The 20,722-nt window shown below is 38.6% G+C and overlaps 1 protein-coding gene across 1 annotated transcript; it reads right to left on the bottom strand.

Moving 5' to 3' along the window:
• Positions 1-1,108: 1,108 nt before the first annotated feature.
• On the bottom strand, positions 1,109-20,251 carry vps37c (VPS37C subunit of ESCRT-I). Its single transcript, XM_028812301.2, has 5 exons — positions 20,097-20,251; positions 12,352-12,454; positions 6,671-6,842; positions 6,251-6,333; positions 1,109-3,489 (listed from the first exon to the last, which is right to left on the bottom strand). The coding sequence occupies exons 2-5, from the start codon at positions 12,442-12,444 to the stop codon at positions 2,863-2,865; spliced, it is 975 nt and encodes a 324-aa protein (XP_028668134.1). The 5' UTR covers positions 12,445-12,454; positions 20,097-20,251; the 3' UTR covers positions 1,109-2,862.
• Between the last annotated feature and the right edge of the window lie 471 nt (positions 20,252-20,722).

Below are 20,722 nucleotides of genomic sequence, written 5' to 3'. Positions count from 1 at the left end.
GAACACCTGCTCCAGAATGTGACCTCAGACAGGGCGACAGTTCACCTTCCAGCACAACGATGACCCGAAGCATACAATCATGATAACACTGGATTGGCTTCAGGTTAAGTGTCTCGAGTGTCCTTGAGTGGCCCAGCCAAAGGTCCAAACTTGAAATCCCATAGAATATCTGAAGATGGAAGTTTACAGATACATTCCATCCTTTCTAATGGAGGTTGAGAAGATCTACCCGGAAGAACGGGGTAAATGGTACAGATCCAGGTGGCCGTAAAGCTTGTCAAGACTTACCCAAGATGACTCAAACCTGGAACTGCTGCCATGGGGGCTTCTACAAAGTACTGAATTAGCAGATCTGAATACTTAGACGAATGAGATTTCCATTTTTAATATTTTGAAAAAAAAAAAAATGTTAATCTTCCTGAAGATATGTGTTCACTTTCCCATTATGAATTATTGAGTGTAGGCAAAAATTACAGATTTTAAAATTAAATCTACAACACAAACTGTGATGAAAATGAAAGGGTCAAAAACTTTCTGAATCCCCAAAATGTAAGTATATTTATACTCTCTAAGAATTAAGTCCAATGTATGTACTGTAGATGCAAATATGAACTAAAAAAGCAGCATACAGTTACATTATTTAAAGAAGACAGCATTATTTTGATAACAACAGTTTTTTTTCTTTTTTTGGACATCTCTTAAAGTTTCCTTCTAGAAGAAAAAAGGAATATGAAAGCATTGTAGTATGAATACATAAACATATTGAACTGAAATATTAGTATTATGTTTGGTATGTCCATCATAACCTAAATGTACAGTACAGCCTATTAAAAAATAAAGAAATAAAATACAACTCCAGTCATGTGACCCTTACAGCATTTTGGCCACAAGCACTTTTTAGGAGGCACCCTCCTCAGAATATTTAAACATAAAGACATTTTTAGTGTGTACTATGAGTCAAACAGAGATTTTATCCTACTGCACATCGTGCCAAAATGTAGCATTGTCAATAGGAGAACAAAGCTGCACAAATGTCACCCTCATAACTCCCTGGGTGACACAGACTGTGCCTAGCAACACAGTATTCTGAACAAAACTTCAAATAAAATTCTGTATAACGAAAACTACATTTAAACTGTTCAAAAACATACTTAGAATAATATTCCAAGATACATGTTTAATTATTAATAGAAAGAAAACTAAAACATACACAACAGGTGTTTAAGTAATTTGAGCAAGTACCTTTTCTGTACGTAAGCTTCACTTTCAGATGCAGATCCATCAGACCTGCAACGTGCTGCCCAGCATCCAATGAACAGATTAGTCAGTAGCTACAAGTCCCATATTCAGTCACATTTTGTAAGTTTTGGGGTTCCACTTACTCATGTACTCCACGGTTAGAAGTGCCTTTTTCAGAACATTCCATCTGAACATACGGTTCAATCTGCAGGTGCTGGCCGTATTAACTTTGGGGGTATCACTAAGCACAGTAAACAATTCAGACCACTGTGGCAGGCCTGCTGTCTGAGGCTATAAGAAGTTAAATAATATAGCACATGTGTACTGTAGTTTGCAGTTATGTTGTCCGTTAGTGCTAAGCTGCTCCACCTTGTGTATGGATGTCGAAAGTCAGAATGCACCTGGTAGCAGCCCAACATCCCTATTCCAGGACAACTGACAACTCGCCAGCTCCCTCACGAACAGAGAAAGGATAAAACTGACATGGGAAATTGATTTTTAAGTCTTATGATTAACATGTAGCAAGCAATTAATTATTATTAAACCAGCAACAAAAGACAACAGCTGACAATACCCTATATATTGAGTGAAGCACACATTTAGAGTTTTCATATTGTAGTGACTTTTCTGAATAAAATGCTTCCAGGGTCTGACTTTTACCACACCCTTGGCATAAACAAATCAGTCCTGACTGCAGTACAAGAATGCAGGGACTACATTCAGACTGATTTCTTTTCTAGCCCAACTTGAGGGCTACCATGTCAATACTGTTTTATCCAGTGTTCAGCCCATAATGCCTTGCAATACCTGTCTGACTCATACAAGCATCAAAATGTAAGCCTGAGGTAGTAGAATGGGGTGGGAAAATGGCAGCAGCAGATGCGGAGAGTACCTCTTTAACACAGTAGGGCACAGTCTGTCGCTCCCCTATTCCTGAACAACTTTGAAAATGTACATAAAATTCAGATAGGCTAGATGTTACATGGTAGGTCGCCAAAATCTCTGTAGTAGACATTTTTACAGAAATCTTATACTTGATTACATTTTTAATTAAATAAAAACAATCATAGGGGAGAAGACAGGTAAACCGACAAAATGCGAATGAAAAAGGAAAATGGATCTGCCCAACAGACTGGAGCTTTGGCCCTAGCCGACAGAATTGTGAATAATAAAAAAAAAAAAATTCAGCCCACACAGACACACCTCTCATGTGCCATTTGGAAGGGAGACTAAGAAATATACATAGTTTTCCACTCCCACCACCCATCTGTTTTATTTTTTGTTTGTTTTTTTTTTTTGCTGAAATTAAGCTATAATAGAAAATCTACTTGTTTTTGTGCCATGCCTGTAATCTTGATATTTAGGCTTTATACTAATTCCAGGATTTTAAAGACTATATGAGTACATGCTCTATAACCCAATGCAACTTCATCTTGACTCAAATTACAAAGCCACCACTTCATGTACCAATCACATTCAAGGCATGGTAAAAAGGGGTCAAAAGACATACTGCTCCTCCCTAAATCTTTCCTAAAAATAGAAAGAATCTCAAACACCTGTTGGTGTAACCCAACTTACAAGCCTTCAGGTCTTATATCATCCAGCCTATAAACACGTGCACACCTATGGAACCCTGTAGGAAGACCCATAGACTGATGGAGGTTGGGGCTGCTGAGGGAAAGTATATGGCTGTGTGGGATAAGGTGGCTGACTCGGTCTAGGTCCACTTGGATATGGTGGCTGGGTAGGGTATGGGCATTGTGGAACTGAAGATGACCCAAAATAACCCCCAGAAAAAGGAGGAGGTGGAACACCAGGCCGGTACCCTGGGCCATAAGATGGACCTGTTGGCACAGGAGGCTGCATTAACATAGGAGCAGGTGCTAAAGAACCACCTGGGAACCCAGTAATGTTTATAGCACCATGTGCAGTGGGGCCTTGAGACATGGTTACGGAGGGTATATAGCTGTATGGCAAGGGACCGCTGTCTGATTGTGGGTATGAAACAGATTGGGATGTAGGTGGTGTAGGAACCACACTTGGTTGTTGAGGTGGTGTTTCTTGCGGTTTTGGTTGCAAGGCTGAAACTTGTGTTTGTTGACTTGGCAGCTTGCTGGGACAGTTTCTCAGAGCTTCTTGCATCTTCTCTATCCGGACTCGTCGTTGATGTGCCAAAAGTCGCTTGGCACTATAGTGTTCAAGAAAGCTGTCCAGAGGAATAGAGCCTTCAAGGAACTGTTCTGCTAATGCCTATAAACAGCACACAAAAAGAAAACCCAGTATCAGAGGCATGGATTTGGTGCTTAAAACATATTTGCATCATTTCCATATTTCAGTTCGAGAGCTCTAACGTTGTCCTCATTCTTTACATTTTATTCATAAGAATTACTTACACACAGTTCAAAAACACTTTAGTTTTCATTATCCGACTAATCTTTAGGAGAAAACACCCACATACGATACACGGTTCGATGTATCTTCATGTCTAGTTATCCAAGATATTGAGCTTTTTAAGGTTCTCTCCTATTTTTGGCCCTTTAGACCTGAAAAACCCTCATTTTTAGACCATTTTTGGAACCATATTTTGGACAAGAAATTAACCGTTTATGATAAAGAGTAAAACAATAGGTGTCTTTTGCAAAGATGATTGGTGAGACTTGAAGTTGTGCAAGGCTTCAGGCAAATATACAATAATAATAATAATAATAATAATGCTACTACAATTTAACTTGAATGTAAAATTCACTCTCTTGGATTCTTTTGTTTTCTTGTTTTTACATTAAGGTTGTGAATTAAAAATTCCCCTCTACTGTGTCATTTGACTTTGCTAAGAAATATATTAAAATGAAACACTGAAACACTGTAAGAAATATTTCATTAACAGGATATTTTGTTATCGGATGTTCTTTTTTTGTATCATAAACTACTTAGGTGAAAAAACTTTATAGATTATGCACAGAGCATTCAGCGCACCATTTTCTGAACCGCTTTTCACATGTGTCTACAAAAAGTCTCACTGGGAAAAAAAGGATAACTCCAGACAAAAAAAGTGGCAGCCAAACCAGAATGGTGCTTCAATTTACTGCTGAGCACAGTCTTGCAGACATCCACAGTCAGTCTACCAGGTACAATTAACAACTGGTTAAGGAACTGGGTTCTAGGTCAAAAGGTTACTGGTTCAAACCTTGTACCCAACTCACTTTGTAACCCTTAGTAAGCCACTTAGCCTTTGCTCCAACCTGTAAAATATGCATGCAAACAATTGCACACTGAATTTGCATTTGTAAAGTGTTCATTATAGAAAGGCATGGCACAAAATAAAGGTGGTTTGTTTAATGTTGCCAGTCAATCGAACTTTCATTTCCTTAGGATGTGGAAAGAAACACAGTATCTAGAGACCCCAGGGAAATCCACATGGACATGGTTAAGAACACATAACTCCCCCAAGGTCCCAGAATCTGTAACACTAAAAAGAATCTCACAATACAAGCTTCTAGTCAGTGGGAATGTCAAACTCAAGTTACACATCACAGGGTTTGTAAAATTAGACAACTGCATGACCAGTTTCCAGCATTGTTTCACATTTCCAAACTATTATAAGCACATACCTTTTTCTGACAGCCAATAACGTGCTGCCTGATGCAGCAAAGGCTTTGCAGGTGTGGCTTGTTTTGCCGCAGTCTCTGCCCTTTTACCTCCCCTAAACTCCATTCTGTTGTTGTATATAAAACATGCAACATCAAACAAACTAATCTCTCTCCTGTCTGTCAGGTCCAAAACACCCATATTCCCTGTTCCTTGTAGCTGCATTATAACGCATTGTACTTCTTAGTTAAAGCTCACAGGTTTTCAGCTCCCATGTATGACTTAATAGCAAGTCAAAAAACTGGTTTGACTGTGACATTGGGTACATCAGTCTACACAATTTAGTATCATGGGAGTGTGACATGCCTCCCTCCAGCTTGCTAAGATTATGTAAATGAAGTCAATGATTGAAAATCACTTTCAAAGTCATGTAATGTGACATGGCCATAGGCAATGCACCACTTTGACAAGACCGAGTGGAACTACCACCGGCTACTTGCCTATTTTAGGTACACATAACTATATGTTCTTATCTTCATTGAATTTAGTGAAAGATTCATAAGATTCCTAAAAGTGAAATTTTATTTTAAGCATATATCAAGAGGAAAAAAACATATATACTTACTAAATATGACCTTATTAAACTTTTAACTGAAACTAAAACTAACCACTCTATATCATGTCAGCCAGTATCTGAAAATCTTAAGTGAAAGAAAAGAGAAAATAAATAAATAACACTACGGAAGAAGTAAAATTTAAAACAAACTCAAAAACTCATGCTGCCACAGTGGATAAGAATTTTAAGATGGTGTTAGGTTGCTTATAAAGTTTAAAAAAAAAAAAAAAAAAAAAAAAAAAAGCGCATATTAAAAAAGGTTACACCTATGTATACTTAGTAACAGAAGCCAACAGTAATCTGATCCTGATCCCTCAATAAGGATGTCAGACACATAACACCAGCTTTGTTTCAGGATGACTTTGCCTAAATCAACACGCAGCATTTCTAAGGCCATATACACTAAATATGGGTCAGGATGTAAGGAAGCCTTTATAGAGAGTCTCTGGTTTTGATCAAATTACCCAAGAAAACACCCCTGAATGGTGACATTTTTGGGGCCTTTGCCATTTTGCTCTCTCCAGCTTCCTCCACCCTGTCAAATACATTAGACTCTATTCTTTATAATCATTGCCTCACTAGCTTTTTAGAAAATATATTGAACCCTGTACTAAAGTTTAAGGTTTATTAGAATCCAAAACCAAAACAACAAGAAGAGAAAACGTTGGGGAAATTTTAAAACACTAAGTATTTGACAGCTGCAGTTAAACTCCTCTTATGTAAAAGTGGCACTGAGCAAAATGGGAACATGTTCAGATGTAGGAGGGGAAGTATTGACTTGATACATGCCACCTTTCCATCAAACTTTACCTCTGATTCTTCTTCTATCGTGGCACTCTTCGACTGTAGTATGGCAAGCAAGGCTTCTGGTTTAAGGGTCTCTGATCTGCTGTCTGTGGACCAAAAACCAGAAAATACTCACTTTGAGCTACGAAATGTTGCACTATTGTAAAAACAAACAGACAGCTACATAGCAGAGACGCAGAAAAAGAAAATACAATTGACAAGAAATCAACACAATGCCCAGGTCATCATGAAAAGAAAAAAAAATTGAGTTTTCTTAAAAAATATAAATCACTTAGTATGATTGACCTTCCATAAGTAATCACTGGAAAGTAGCAGACTGAGATAGATTTGCCATGTTTCCTCAGAATAAAGCTTGCAACATAAAAGTAACACAAAGTAGACTTTGCCAACATAGTTGGAGATGGAAAAAAAAAAAACACACACCAAGATTTTCTCTGTGACTCCTGAAGGTGTCCCTTAAATCTGTCAGCTCCAAGTACTTGCGACACAGCTTCTCCCGGCCCTCTAAAAACTGAGGCTTCAACCCCAGGTTCTGTTCAGCCAGGCTACGGTTTGTTGCCAAAAGCATTTCTCGCTCCAGCTGTATATTCTGAACCTAGAAAAATGAAAAAATGATGTTATCAAGATCAGCAGAAATACAGGTTAAATTCTATTACAACGAATATCTTTACAACAAAATTTTCATTACAACGAAGTATTTTTAAGGTCCCGACAGTTTCCCCATATGACACGAGTCTATAGAAATCTTGTTACTAAGAAGTACATTCAGCAGATACTTTCATTACAACAAAGTGCCCAAAAGACCTTGAAATGCCTGAATAAATCACCCACAGAGCAGTTAGTTCTGTGGTCGCAGCTCAGCTGAGCACAACGATCTCCAAACAAAAACACTGTAAAAAAAAATAAATAAATAAATAAATTCTTTCTTCTGACTTTCCTCATACTGTTTTTTTGCTGTTTTTGTTTTCCGTGGTTTCAGCGATACCTTTTGCTTACTGCTCATCAACACTTGAAAAACATCCATTGGAATTTAACTCATTGTCACCCTCCTATAGAAACATCAGACACGAAAAAAAGATAACAGTTCATATTAGAAAAAAAAATTTCAATTTTTGCAGCTCTCGATTGCGGCAAAAAGAAAAAAAGACGTTGCCAGTGAATTCAGAATTTCGCCATCGATACTGTCAACTTTCTTGAAAGACTGAGCAAAAAAAGAAGAAAAATCTCGGGTTGCGAATTGCTGCATTTGAAGACGTCGAAAAAGCAGTTTTTATGTGGTTCAGCGATGCTCGTTCAAGAAACATTCCTATTAATGTGGCACTCATTCAAGAAAATGTGAGGTTTCTAAAATCTCTTGGGACCTCCCACAACTGGACAACACCCCAAAGAGCGTCCCGAAGTGCAATCACTGAATCTGTGAAGGACTGTTTATATGTTGCCAGGGCAATAGCAGGCTCACAGCTCTGCTGCAGACTCCACAGGTGATGCAAGGTGAACAGGATTATGTGGCCATTAACCCGGCCATGATCCTACCTGACTGCTGTGTCTGTTTATAGCAGAGTGGCAGATCCCACTACAATAAATAACCGTGCTGCTCCTGTTTCAAGCTGAATAAAGCTGGTTTTGCTAAAGTACTGAGACTCAGGCTCGTGTTTTGGGGTGTAAGACAGGGACTTATAGCACAATCCCAATCTTTTAGGATTTGCTTCTGTGGCGCCTCACTGCACCGCTGTGAGCCTGCTGTTCCCCTGCCCCAGCAATGGACAATCAATCTTCCACAGACGCGGCAGTCACGCTTTGGGACGCATATCAGCATGATGTTCTCGTTGGGCGGAGTGTGGGAGGGGGGTTAGGGGGTTGTTTGATGGGATTGGGAGGGATCCCATAAGAGTTCAGAAACCTCACAATATGAAGAAGAAGAAAAGGATGATTCAGCTTCTGATTGATAACTGTGCTGCCCACAACATGCTTCCACATTTAGATAATGTTCACGTTGAATTCCTCCCACCAAATTGCATAGCAGTGCTTCAGCCATTGGATTTGGGCATCATTCACACCCTGAAAGTGTGTTATCGCAAGGAAATACCGAGAAAAATTCTCGTCAGCATAACGTGTAGACAGGAGAAGAGTAAAATTAACGTGAAAGAAGCTATTGAAATGATTGCAGATGTCTGGACGCAAGTTGAAGAAAGCACTATAGCTACAAATACAGAATCTCATTACAACGAAATATTTTTTAGGTCCCTGGAAGTTTGTTGTAATGGAATTTTACCTGTACTACATTTAGTGAAGGAATGCCCCATTAACTATTAATATTAGCCCTCAAGGGTAACTAAGAAAAGACTGTCATCAGTATGTGGGCTGAGAGTGGTTGTGACCATGTATTGTTTAACCAGCACTCAAGGGAAGTGTACTATAGGGTCTGAGGTTTATAGATGTGCAGGGGAGATTAAGAACTACATTTGGGGAGCTGAAAAGGATTCTTGTTGTATTTGGTTAGGGAAGTGAATGCATGCAGTTGTAGCACCAGAAGGTATAAAGACCTGAACAACCTCTGCAATGCACTAAGAGACAGGGGAACGTGCCTTCTCATTGGGTTGTATTATATATACATGACTGACAACTTTATTAGGTCTGCCTACCTATTAGTGAGATGATTTCCCATTTGCCCTTCATACAGTTTGATTTTGTGGTGGCCAAAAGTTAACCGGAGTGTGAAAGTTTAGCACGGGTACATGAGCCCTGCTGACAGAAATGGGCTTGTGATGGACCTCTATTCTATGTTACAACTCATCTCAAAGATACTCAGTGAATTTGACATCTGTTAACTGCATTGATCATTTTGTTCCTGGAAATACTGCATGATTTTCAAGACTTTAAGACATAGAGCATTATTCTGCTGAAAAGGTCTATACACTGCTGTCATGTTGGGATGAACCTGGTCGGTTCAGATGTGCATTTGAAGTAGTTCTCAAGTTCACTCTTGGAGATCCCCAATGGCTGCAGGCTTTCATCCCCACCACTTTCTTATTTTAATTAGACTCCTATGTTAATTAAGCATGCCTTTTACTTCCCAGTTTATTTTGTTTCAATCCCGAAATTACAAACCGATTACAAGATTTTTTTACTGAATGAAGCAGGAAATTAGATTAATAAGAATTCTTTTTTGCCTTTGAAAATTTCATTCATTTTCAATTTTTAAGCCATTATTTACTAATAAGCACATGAATGGGTAACATTAAAATTGCTGCATTTTGGTAGAGTGTCCTGCCCTGGTGGCTGCTATGTTTGTCATTAATTGTCAGTACAGTCGACCCTTGATATATGACTGGCCTGACATGCGAACAACTTGGTTTACAACCAAAATTTTTGTTTTGAATTACGACCAACGTCTTGCGTTACGACCCGAATGCGGTCACGTGTATCCACTTGTGCGATTATAAACAAACAGCCGAGAGTGTTTGTAAGCGTCAGTCGGGGCCCAGATACAGTACATGTGTTTGTGGACGTAATTTCGGCCAGTGCAGTGATTTATATAATTTATTTCGATAATTGCTAAGGAAGGAAGAGAAGGTAACGAAGGTAAAGAAAGCGATCACAATCGAAACAAAGAAGGAAATTGTGTGGAAATATGAGAGTGGCATTCGTGTGACCGATCTCGCTAATACGTACAGCATGTCGAAATCCACCATCTCGACAATTTTACGAAGAAAAGATTTGTATAAGGAAACTCCTTCCTAACAATAACCACCTTCCATTTCATTCTCCTCCTCCTTCCTTCCTGCAAGCCAAAGATGTCAACTTAAATGGTGAGTACAGTATGAAATTGTTGTTTCTGGTAGGCTAGGCACTTTTTATAACTTTTTGGTTAGTACATTAGAAAAATTATTGGTGTTTTGGGTAAATTATGCACATTACACAACCCTTTTCTATTAAAAAAAAGTTAATTAAGTGTTGCTGTGGGAGGTTCAGAACACATTAAGGGCATTTCCATTATTTCTTATGGGAAAAATAGTCTTGACTTACAACCAACTTGAGTTACAACCAGCCCTCGCAAACGAATTGAGTTCGTAAGTCAAGGGTCCACTGTACTAGCACAAACTCCAAAGAAATTTGAATTAAAAACAAAATTACAGAATTAAGAATCAAAACAAATGGCAAAGAATTCAAATAATTTTTAACTTCTTATAAATGTAAATCTCATAAATACCTTAATTATCGCAGCAGCACTGGGCGTAAGGCATAAAGCACACGTACCAACGCATCCCTTATTTGCAGGCGCGTATCGCACAGCCAAGCAGAAAACATTGTGCTGCATGCAATCCATTAACAAACATATTTACAAATTGTCAGTTTAGTTTTAATCAGGGTATGTGCTACTGATATGTTAAAATGGTATGACTGGGTGAGTCAGTGGCCAGTGTTCCTATGTCGAGTCTTCGAGGGGTCAAGTTGAGGATGTAAAAAGAGGGTGAATGTTATTTACTTCAGAGCACATATAAGGGCTAAACACATTTATAAAGCACAAGGAAATTATCATCAGCCACCATAATCTGAAAACAAGCATAATGTTTAACTCTTTTTAATGGCATTTAATGTTCTGCCAAAGGAGAACTCCAGAAGATTACTGTAAGTGTAGATTTTTAAGAAACCGGTGTTATGCCTTTACTGAGTTACTCACCTTTTCATGGTTATGAGTGTGCATGCAAATGCACTGATTAATTATGATGCTGGTTGGAACAAAAACCTGTAGCCACAAAGACCCCCACATCCCATATGACTGAACTTGAGAACCACTGTCCTATAGAATTCACATCTCACTCTTTTCAGATTAAATTAACTATTTTATGTCACGAAAACACACCTCACTTTATTAAATCACCAAAACTTCATAACATTAACCCTGCAGAAGGCACTACATTAGTATACTACCTTAGACCTACTTGAATATAACAAATTGGTAGCTATTGTAGAATCAAAAAATATATACATGATCCTTGACACCTATACTTTAACATGAATCCTTAAAACACATCATACATAGGGTGGTTAGCAAAGAGGCCTCGCAACTCCAGGAAATTTGGGAAAATGACATGGGGCCAGGAACAAACCCTTACTCGTGTGTGTGTGTGTGTGTGTGTGTGTGTGTGTGTACGTATTGGAGGCTGGGGAAGGTAATCTGAATATTCCACACCACCAGTTCCTATGATGAGCATGTTCAACTGAATTAAGCAGGCTTGATAAAAAGGATGGATGGATATGTAAAGACAGTTCCAAAACAATTTCATCACGGCATGTAACTTATAATTCATGCATCCATTTCCTGAGCTCAATTCTTTCAGTAAAGGATAGTGGGAAAGCAAAAATTATTCAGGAAGTGTCAGGCCCATAGCACAAACCAGCCATGGATGCAGTCTATCCCAGGAGATACTCACACTAAGCCATTCTTTATTCAACCTTAAACAAATTCAATTCAAAATGAGGAACACAATTTACTGATTACAAGATGATCCGCTGTGGCAACCCCTAATGGGAGCAGCCGAAAGAAGAAGAAGAAGATGATTATGCTACGTTTATGCGTAGGCTGTAATAAGCTCAGCTGTGTATAAAAATAAAGATTCAGTGCATAGAAAAAAACACAAGACACCCTTCTATACATATCCAGGGTAGTCTTGGCAATGATCCTATAATGTCTAAAAGAAGTGAACTTTGGCTAAACTGAATTAAAAAACGCTAGAAAGAAGGCATGTCAGAAAGAGAAGTTTAAGAAAGATGACATATTTTAAGATTATTAAAGAGCCAGGTTATGTGCATTAAACTGAGATACCACCAGTCAGGACAAGCTTGGGACAGGAGTGTTTACTGCTTTCATTTTTATTGAATTCCACGATTAGCCTTTTTACTATGAATAACAGTTACAATGTTGGCATCTCAAAGTACAGGTCAGGTTCAAATGATTGACAACATATATAAAAGTTTGCCAATGTAATGTTCTATGATTCCCACCCAAGCAATCAGTAAAACTGGTTAAGTAAAGACCTCAGAAGGGTATTCTCAATGTTCCTGGATCAGATGAAGATTTTTTATCCTTGGATTCAGCTTACCTCAGATGATTCCATTACCATGCTTTCAATCTTGGCCATGTCATTCAGCATTTCGTTGAGCTCTGCCTGGCTCAGGTCAAGAAGTTTATCCATCTTTACCTTCCTGTTAGTTAAAAGAAAAGAATAAATCAGATAAGAGACAAAGTGGAAGGAAAGCTGGGCTTGGATGCACGGATGTAAATGAAAGGCAACCCAAGATTAACTTGGAAGATCCACACTTGCCTTTCATCTCATTCTTTCAGGGAGCACCATCTGAGAAGGCCTACGTTTTAGCTTCAGCCACATGTAGGTACAGTTACATCATAACTGAATTTGGATTAAATACTATGCAACATTCTATGATCTGCTTCTTGCAACTGAGAGGGCACTGTGGCGGATGTTTGCCGACTTGCAGACCAACCACAAGCTTTACCTGATAGGTAACCACCAATATAATCAGATTGTGATTCAGACTACAAATGCAATGAATGTAATTACCCCGATCACCAGGCTGTCAAATAAACGAACTACTCAACGTGGCGCAACGTAAAGAGGCTTTGTCTCTGATACATATATTATATATATATATATATATATATATATATATATATATACACACACACACATACACGCACACACACACTTTACTACACAACCAAGTGATTTACATCGGGTCACAAAACAAGTCTGAAGTATGGACTGAAGTCAATTAACGGTCAACTTACAGTCAATTACCTAGACAGGCGTAGGGATGAGTTCAATCACCAGCAGTTTTTAGAAAATGATTTGTTGAGACTGTCCACTGATAATTAATTGAAAATCAGTTGTGAATTGTCCACCTTCAATATTTTGGCACACAGTAAATACATCATTAGCACCATTTAATGCCAATTTATACTTTCTACAAATGTGAATCCATACTCATGCCCAGGCAAAGTGACCTAAAGGTGTCTTACTGTGTACTTCACGCACAGACAAAGGGTGCAAGTTATCTCTCTGTCAGCCATTACTAGAATGTTTGAAATGGAAAAGGAACCTGGAATTTCTGTCTATCCGCATGCTCTCCTGTATGTGCCACTATCTACAAACTGTACCAGGCAAAGAAAAAAAAATTGCAGTGGTTCAAAACTCACTGAAGATAAATAACATCCATCCATTCAACGTCATAACATATTTATCCTGGGCAGGGCTGCATTGCAGCTTGTTCCTATCCCAGCCAGCATCAGGCACAAAGCAAAAACAATTCCAAGACAGGACCCAGGTCCATCGCAAGGCAAACACACACACTCACACACAGTAGTGTCAATTTAGCAACGCCAATTTACCCAACCACTAGTCGTAAGCTTTACAGAACTATTCATACCTGCAGGTTCAGAGACAGATTAGCAATAAGTTAAAGGATGGTCCTTGGATAAAAACTAAGTAAGATCATAATTTAAATAACAGTGCAATAATGAATTTCTTTCTTTTTTTTTTTTTAGTAACGAACTTTAAATATTTTAAGCACAATGACAAGATGTATACACAATATTTGACCAGACATAAAATACATTTACATGTGGAAGTATTTCCTATACTTTATGCTATATTCTGTTATTGTATGCTATATGTTCCTTATTAAGTGTTTATTATATACCAGTAACGGCACACTGCACTATAATGTGCAGTGAATACACGTGAATGCAGTGAATGACTTGAGCATTCCTAGTTTTCACCCTCTTTCTCTGTACGTTTACCATTTATTTGCTCAGAGGTTGATGCGCTTGCTGCTTCCTGAGCAGCTCTTCTTTTCTCCACTCTAGCGGCCTGCTTCTTCACTTCTTTCGTCTGCATCTTTTCGCGTTAAAACTGATTTAGTCAGTGTGTGTGCTGTAATTACTTAGTACATTTTCTTTCATTTTTTACTTAAGCTGGCACTTAAGTCTTCAATCTGCCTCAAGAATAATTTAGGGATGAGAACGGGCGTCGCCATGCTGGCCACTGCCAAGAGTTGACTCTACAATAAAATAAAATAAAAATAAAAAAAGAAAGAGCAACTACTTGGAGTGAAATTGGTTGGAGTTTCAGGCCCTGACTTAGTTGGACTTATGTTGGTTCACTCACTTCACATTTCATTTCTGTTTAAGGAAAGTAATGAAGCAATTCACAGAAACAATGAAGAAATTCCAGGGAACAAATCTTAAAAAACAAGTCAAATAAAATTAATTCAGAACAAGCTAATTAGCAGCAAAAACAGGTCACTCATTAAGAAAAGGGTTAGAATTAAAACCTGCAGCAACTGGTGCCCTCCAAGACCGGAGTTGGGGACCCCGCTGCAGGCTGTAGATTGTCGGTGCTCATGTGAAAAATGTAAAATATTGTATCTGCTAAGAACAAATACATTTACAAGAGTGAGTGGGATGTACTGCTTCCTCAGCCTGAAAACTGATAGGAGTCTGGCAACAAGCCCTCAACATCATGAGAGTTTAGCTTCTGTGTTAATGATGTGGATAATTCTAGAAGCTGGCAAATAAACTGGAAAAAGTGATCAATGCCAGAAGAACTAAATGGAGAGCTTTCATTACAGTAAATGTGCTTATTGACCCTGTTAGCTGCTGCAGCACATTGCTCAGAGCTGATCCCTCACACCAAGTGAACGTGTGGAGTCTGAAGGTTCTCCCTTGCTTCTAAGTAGCTCCGTAGTATATCTCACCATAGGCTGCTGTGTATATGAAAACTCCACCCACCCTCGTTGTTGAGAGAAACAGAACACAACCCCTTCACTCGGGAACACAGTAACAGGAACCAGAGATAAAAAAATTATTACTTCCTCTGAAGCGCAGCTGACATGTTTTCTGAAACCAAAACCTTTGCTACTTTAAACAGAACATAATTACAACATTTTTATTAACCTTAACTACATGCTTTTTATTACAATCTATTTGATTACACTTTAAACCACCGAGGAAATCAATTTTTGTTTACCTTTATAAATACAGTTTCACTTAACATAAAAATTAGAGGTAAATGAATACAATCATGTGAAAAGGTAAGTGTACTCCATGAAATAGGATTTCTTTTGTAACATGTGTGGACATAGCAAAGTATTATGTTCATGTAACAATTATCTCTAGTTAATGGTAATGTAACTGAAAGAAGAAAAAAAAACTATGAAAATGTAACTTTGCAAAAATGTACTCAGGGATAAATGAACAAATGTGACATTTCCATCTGTGGAAAAAGTAGGTCCACCCTTGGCTCTGAAAATTGAAATTCCCCTCTCAAGCAGGCATTTCCTATAACTGCCTCACAGTCTCTGACATTAACTAGAATATAGTTTTCCCCTTCCCTTAATGAAGAAATATTTTCAGCTATGTGATGTCTTTCAAATATTCACCCATCCCTCGTCCCCCCAGCCTCTCAAAGGAATTCTGATTTGAGCTTTGACTAGGCCATTCCAGAACACTTCCATTTTTTTCAGCCATTCCTTGGTGGATTTACTGGTATGTTTTGTGTCATTGCCATGTTGCAAGGTCCACTTTCAGTTGAGCTTTCAATCATCTGACAGGCAGTCTCACATTATCCTCAAGCATACTCTGATACAATGAAGAATTCCTAGTGGATCCTATGGGGATGCACTACCTAGGCCAAAATGCAGAAGAGCAGTCCTAAACCAGAACATTTCCACCACATTGCTTTACCCTTGGTATCAAGTTCTTCTAGTCAAATCTGTCTTTGGTTTTCACAAAGCATGTCTTCTGGTGCTATGGCCAAATAATTCTATCTCTGCCTCGTCTATCCGGAGCACAATGTTCCAGAAGTCCTGGGGCCTCATGTATAACGCCGTGTGTGGAACTCACACTATAACATGGCGTAAGCACAAAAGCGGGAATGTGCGTACGCACAGAAAAATCCAGATGCAGGAATCTGTACGTACACAAACTTTCACGTTCTTCTACTACATCAATCCCGATCAGCGTGAAAAGTAACGTACGTGCACGCGCCTTCTGTCCCGCCCCAACTCCTCCCAGAATTACGCATCTTTGAATATGCAAATCAATATAAATAGCCTTCTGTGAAAAGACAATGGGAAAAGCACGGGGGGAAATATAAGAATTTCAGCGAATACCAAGTGGAGGCAAAGGAAAAACATACTATTTGTTGGTTTAAACAGTGGTATAATCAACAAAAGGAAGTTGATCAAGTGACAGAGTGTCGGAGAAACTCGAAGGCTCAAGTTCACAAAGTCGCACAGTGCCCGAAATAAAAAAGAAATCACATATCAAAGTCGCCGTGAAAAGGCGAGTCGTAGCCCACCGTCTTGAGTGTCATATGAAAGCTTATTAGGGTACAGACAAAAAAAATAGGCACACAGTGGGAAAAAAGCACGAAATGTCAACTTTAATCTCGAAATTTCCACTTTAATCACGTAGTTTATTTTGCCATTAAAGTAGAACATCATAAACTTCATCTTAAAATCGTTTAATTTACTAGTTTCTCAAATCCCATTGTAACTAAAGTAGCACATTAAATGCTTTGTTCTGTATTTGATCTTCTATGTGCTCTACATGTGTGAATCACTACCTGCTTCTTAAACGGGCTTTCTCTTTCTCCGACAGGACACATAATCCATTACATTCGTGATATTACAGCTCTCTGAATAATTAAAATACTGAGATGTATACGTGATATCTTTTTCATGATGATAGGAATGAAAGCATGTTATTAAACATGGGAACACAGTGGCGCGGTTCTTGTTCATGTCTCACGCAAGATGCTTGCTGCGCCATGCGCGACCTTCGATGAAATAATTTATTACAGAAGTACTGTCTCTTTCAAACGTACTAACCTCCAATTCCTGTCCTTACTTTTCTTTCTCCAAAAACCCAATCGCCACACAATCAGCTATATAGACGTGAAGCCATCTGTAAGCTTAAAACGCTGATCCTTCAAAATTTTTAAGGAACATTGAAATATCTTCGTAGTACATGTTTAATTATTATATCCGTCTATCCTTCCAGTGTCGCATCAGCACCAGCAAGAATACAACGCAATGCAGGAACAATCCCTGAACTAGCTAGCGCTGCGGCACCGTGTCCTCACATATTTAATTATTAACAATAAAGATTATTTAAATGAAGTTAAAGTTTTATCTGTATAATATAATCAACATATTTTGTTGCATTTCATCTTAAATATGATATCGTCATCATATGTAAATACGCGCTTCATAAAGTGGCGCAGGTTGTGCAATATTATAACTGTAGTGCAAGTTTACAGTGAGGTGATTGTACTTATAAGTAAACAGTTCTACAAGGAGCACTTGATGGACTGATTGAGTGCGTTTATAGTTCTTGGGATGAAACTTTTTCTAAACCGCGAAGTCCGTACAGGGAAGTCTCTGAAGCGTTTTGCCTTGGCTCAGGCAGCGTCTGCTTCATGCTGTGTACCGATAATTCTCTTTCCGATCAGCTGCTGCTGCTGTGATTCCCTACTCAGATACAGTGATATAAATACTCCGAGTGGTGCAGTGAGAGTAATATGGAAAAAGATGATCTGCTGTAGCAACCCTTAACGGGAGAAGCTGAAAGAAGAAGAAGATGCAGTGACAGTTACAACGCTAAAGCAATTATGGTATTTGGAATACTATGGCTATTCCCTGGACTATTATATTGCTGCAGGTTAATTACAATCAGATGCATTACACTAATAAACAATATGCAGTTAGTTTCAGTGTATTTATAAAGCCGCGTCAGGAATGTGGAGCTAAGAAAGAAAGGGTGACCACACAAGAACAGTAGCACTGCTTTGACGCTGGGTGCCGCCAGTCTGCAAAACTGAGCAGAGAAATTGCGTACGCCAAGGTATGAGTTACCGTGGAAATGTGCGTGGCTTTACGCCAAGTTTAGGTTTTATACATCGCGATTTGAGCGTGGAAATGTTCGTACGCAACATTTCTGTGCGTACACACCGTTTATACATGAGACCCCTGGTATTTACCTAGTTGTTCTTTGGCAAACTTAAGTCTTGACCCGATTTTCTTCCTGGAGAGGAAAGGATTCCTCCTAGCACACTTCCTATGTAGATCTAATTTGTACAGCCCCTTTCCAAGGGTTGACTCATGCACCTTGAAATAAACAGTGACAAGAGATACCAGTAGTTCATGTAATGAAATTCTGGGGTTCTTAAAGACTTCTTTTACTATCTTGCCATTTGCTTTCAAGTTGAATTTGCTGGGGTGTCCTGGTCTGGACAAGTTGGCAGTTATTTGAAATCTCTATTTGAAGATTATCTTCTGGACAGTGTCATTTTTTATTTTAATTTTTAGATCTTTTTAAATCCCTTCCCAGAATCACTGGCATCTAATGCTTTCTTTCCGAAGGCCTTGTAGAGCTCTTTCAATTTAGGCAAACTGATAAACATACTTCAGCAACAAAGAGCAAACCAAACTAAACATCTAAGATTTAAGTAAGTGGACATGTTCCTCCAAGGTCCAATCTAATAATAATGTTCTAGTCATTAGCGCCTGATCTGGTGCACCTGCTTCTAATTTTAGGTTTTTCAGATAGGAGTGTAGTTACATTTTCCACATGCAAATGTGGTGTGGTGTTGATTATAACACCTTTATCTACAGATAATGTTTAAACGAAGATCAAATCCTAATACGTCTACCTATGTAACAAAAGAAAAAAACATTTCATGATGTGTACAAACCTTTTCACATTACTGTATATGCCACAATTATGAAACTAAATTCACTTCAAAAACATGAAACACGAAAAATTTACCCCGGGTGACAAAGTTCTACCTATCCATCCCAAATTCCCACAACTCTTTGAGAATTGTACCATTTTACCATGGTCATCAGTCTGTGGTAAACCTTCTGCTATGTACACTTGACAAATTTCAGCTTGAACGTCTCTGTTTCTTGTATTATTATTATTATTATTATCAAACACATGATGTCGTCAAGAATCAAAAAATATAACAAAGGTTGCATATTTTAGTCGTTTTATGTTGATGCCTGCAGAAAAAAATGAACTTCACAGACTGCGTGTTCATCACGTGGGCTTTGGTCTGCTGTACCTCCATAAACCAGTTCGGGCTGCTTTGCTAGTTTTGGTTTCACTCTGGACGTGTCGCCTGTTGTCTGTATTCCAAGATGTTGTAGGACAGCACAGGGAAGGGACTGGGTGGAGTGCGCGGCGCTCCTATCATTAGGTTTATTTGTTGTTAGCCCAGTTAGATGGGGGAAAAAGCGATCTGTATGCTGGGGTCCATAGGAACTTTAAGACGGCAACAAAACCAAAGCGACTGCCTTCTTCAGGCATCTACAATCTAATATTTTATATACTTTATTACATTCAATTTTCATACTGGTTTCTACTAGACCTGACAACTTTTCTCCGACATGTATCGGTTCGAAAAACGGAAACCTGAAACTCAAACCGAATGTCACTTGCTACCTTTAGAAACGTCTTCTCATTCTCAGATTACCGGCCCTCAACTCTCCGCACGATGACATGCCACTACATATTAGTTAGTTAGCATATTCCCCTGTTCCAAAAAAAATACTAGTAGAACCTGATATAGCGATAAAGTGTCAACCGGGTAGATGGTGCAAAACCAGTTTATCACAACTAGCGCCCAGAAGTGGAAGCCGAGACGAGATCCAATAGGCGGCCCCTATGATAAGGAACTTGTCCCCAAACACCACTACCCAATCTCCCTTCCCCTTTCACATGGCACTTTTGCTCAGCACCCAAGGCGCCCGCACACTTTCTTACCTTGTAATCTACACCCACGCTTGCTGTTTCTATGACTTTGGGGAGATTTTCGCCCCCAAATATTCCAATTAATCCGCTTTAAAACACCGAGTCATTACACCTCTGTTATTTCAGGACACCCCTGTCTTCCATTGCGTCGCTAAGCGGCACAACCAATGTCATCAAGGGGGAGTTCATCTATCGTTCACTGTATAAGTCACATTTTACTGCCGATGCAGAGAAAGCAGAAAAAGCAAACAAAGCAAACAATTATGGAAGCAAACTTTTCTCAAAGTAATAGTCTTTTATCCCCGAATATATCTTTCAAATATATCATCATTACCATTACATCTTGGTATAGTCCAAATGACAAAATGTCTTCCGCAATTTTTCCGAGCCGATCCATTAGTACAAACTTACGGGGATGTCTAAAACACAATACGGAATGGTACTACACATCGTCAAAATTTCAGGTATACATAATAATAGTATTTAGAAGGTTTAAATAAAGAAAAACTTTAAATGTTTTGTGATGCAAATGGATATGATTAAAGCTGCATACCTCTCTTTAACTATTGCAATTTAATTTACTTGGCTTTTGTCACACCCTCCATTGGCGTCTATAATGACGTCTGACCTTGTTTTAC

This window comes from Erpetoichthys calabaricus, chromosome 10, assembly GCF_900747795.2.
Source record: "Erpetoichthys calabaricus chromosome 10, fErpCal1.3, whole genome shotgun sequence".
Taxonomy (NCBI): Eukaryota; Metazoa; Chordata; class Cladistia; order Polypteriformes; family Polypteridae; genus Erpetoichthys; species Erpetoichthys calabaricus.
Note: the sequence above shows the minus strand (reverse complement) of the source record. Positions and strands in the feature narration are given on the sequence as shown.

What these genes read in the sequence shown, in the direction of transcription:
- vps37c (XM_028812301.2), bottom strand. Translation starts at nt 12,444, where the DNA reads ATGGATAAACTTCTTGACCTGAGCCAGGCAGAGCTCAACGAAATGCTG. An exon ending in TGGTAATGGAATCATCTGAG is followed by an intron (nt 6,843 to 12,351) that starts GTAAGCTGAATC and finishes TCATTTTTCTAG; the next exon opens with GTTCAGAATATACAGCTGGA. An exon ending in GAGTCACAGAGAAAATCTTG is followed by an intron (nt 6,334 to 6,670) that starts GTGTGTGTTTTT and finishes TTTGGTCCACAG; the next exon opens with ACAGCAGATCAGAGACCCTT.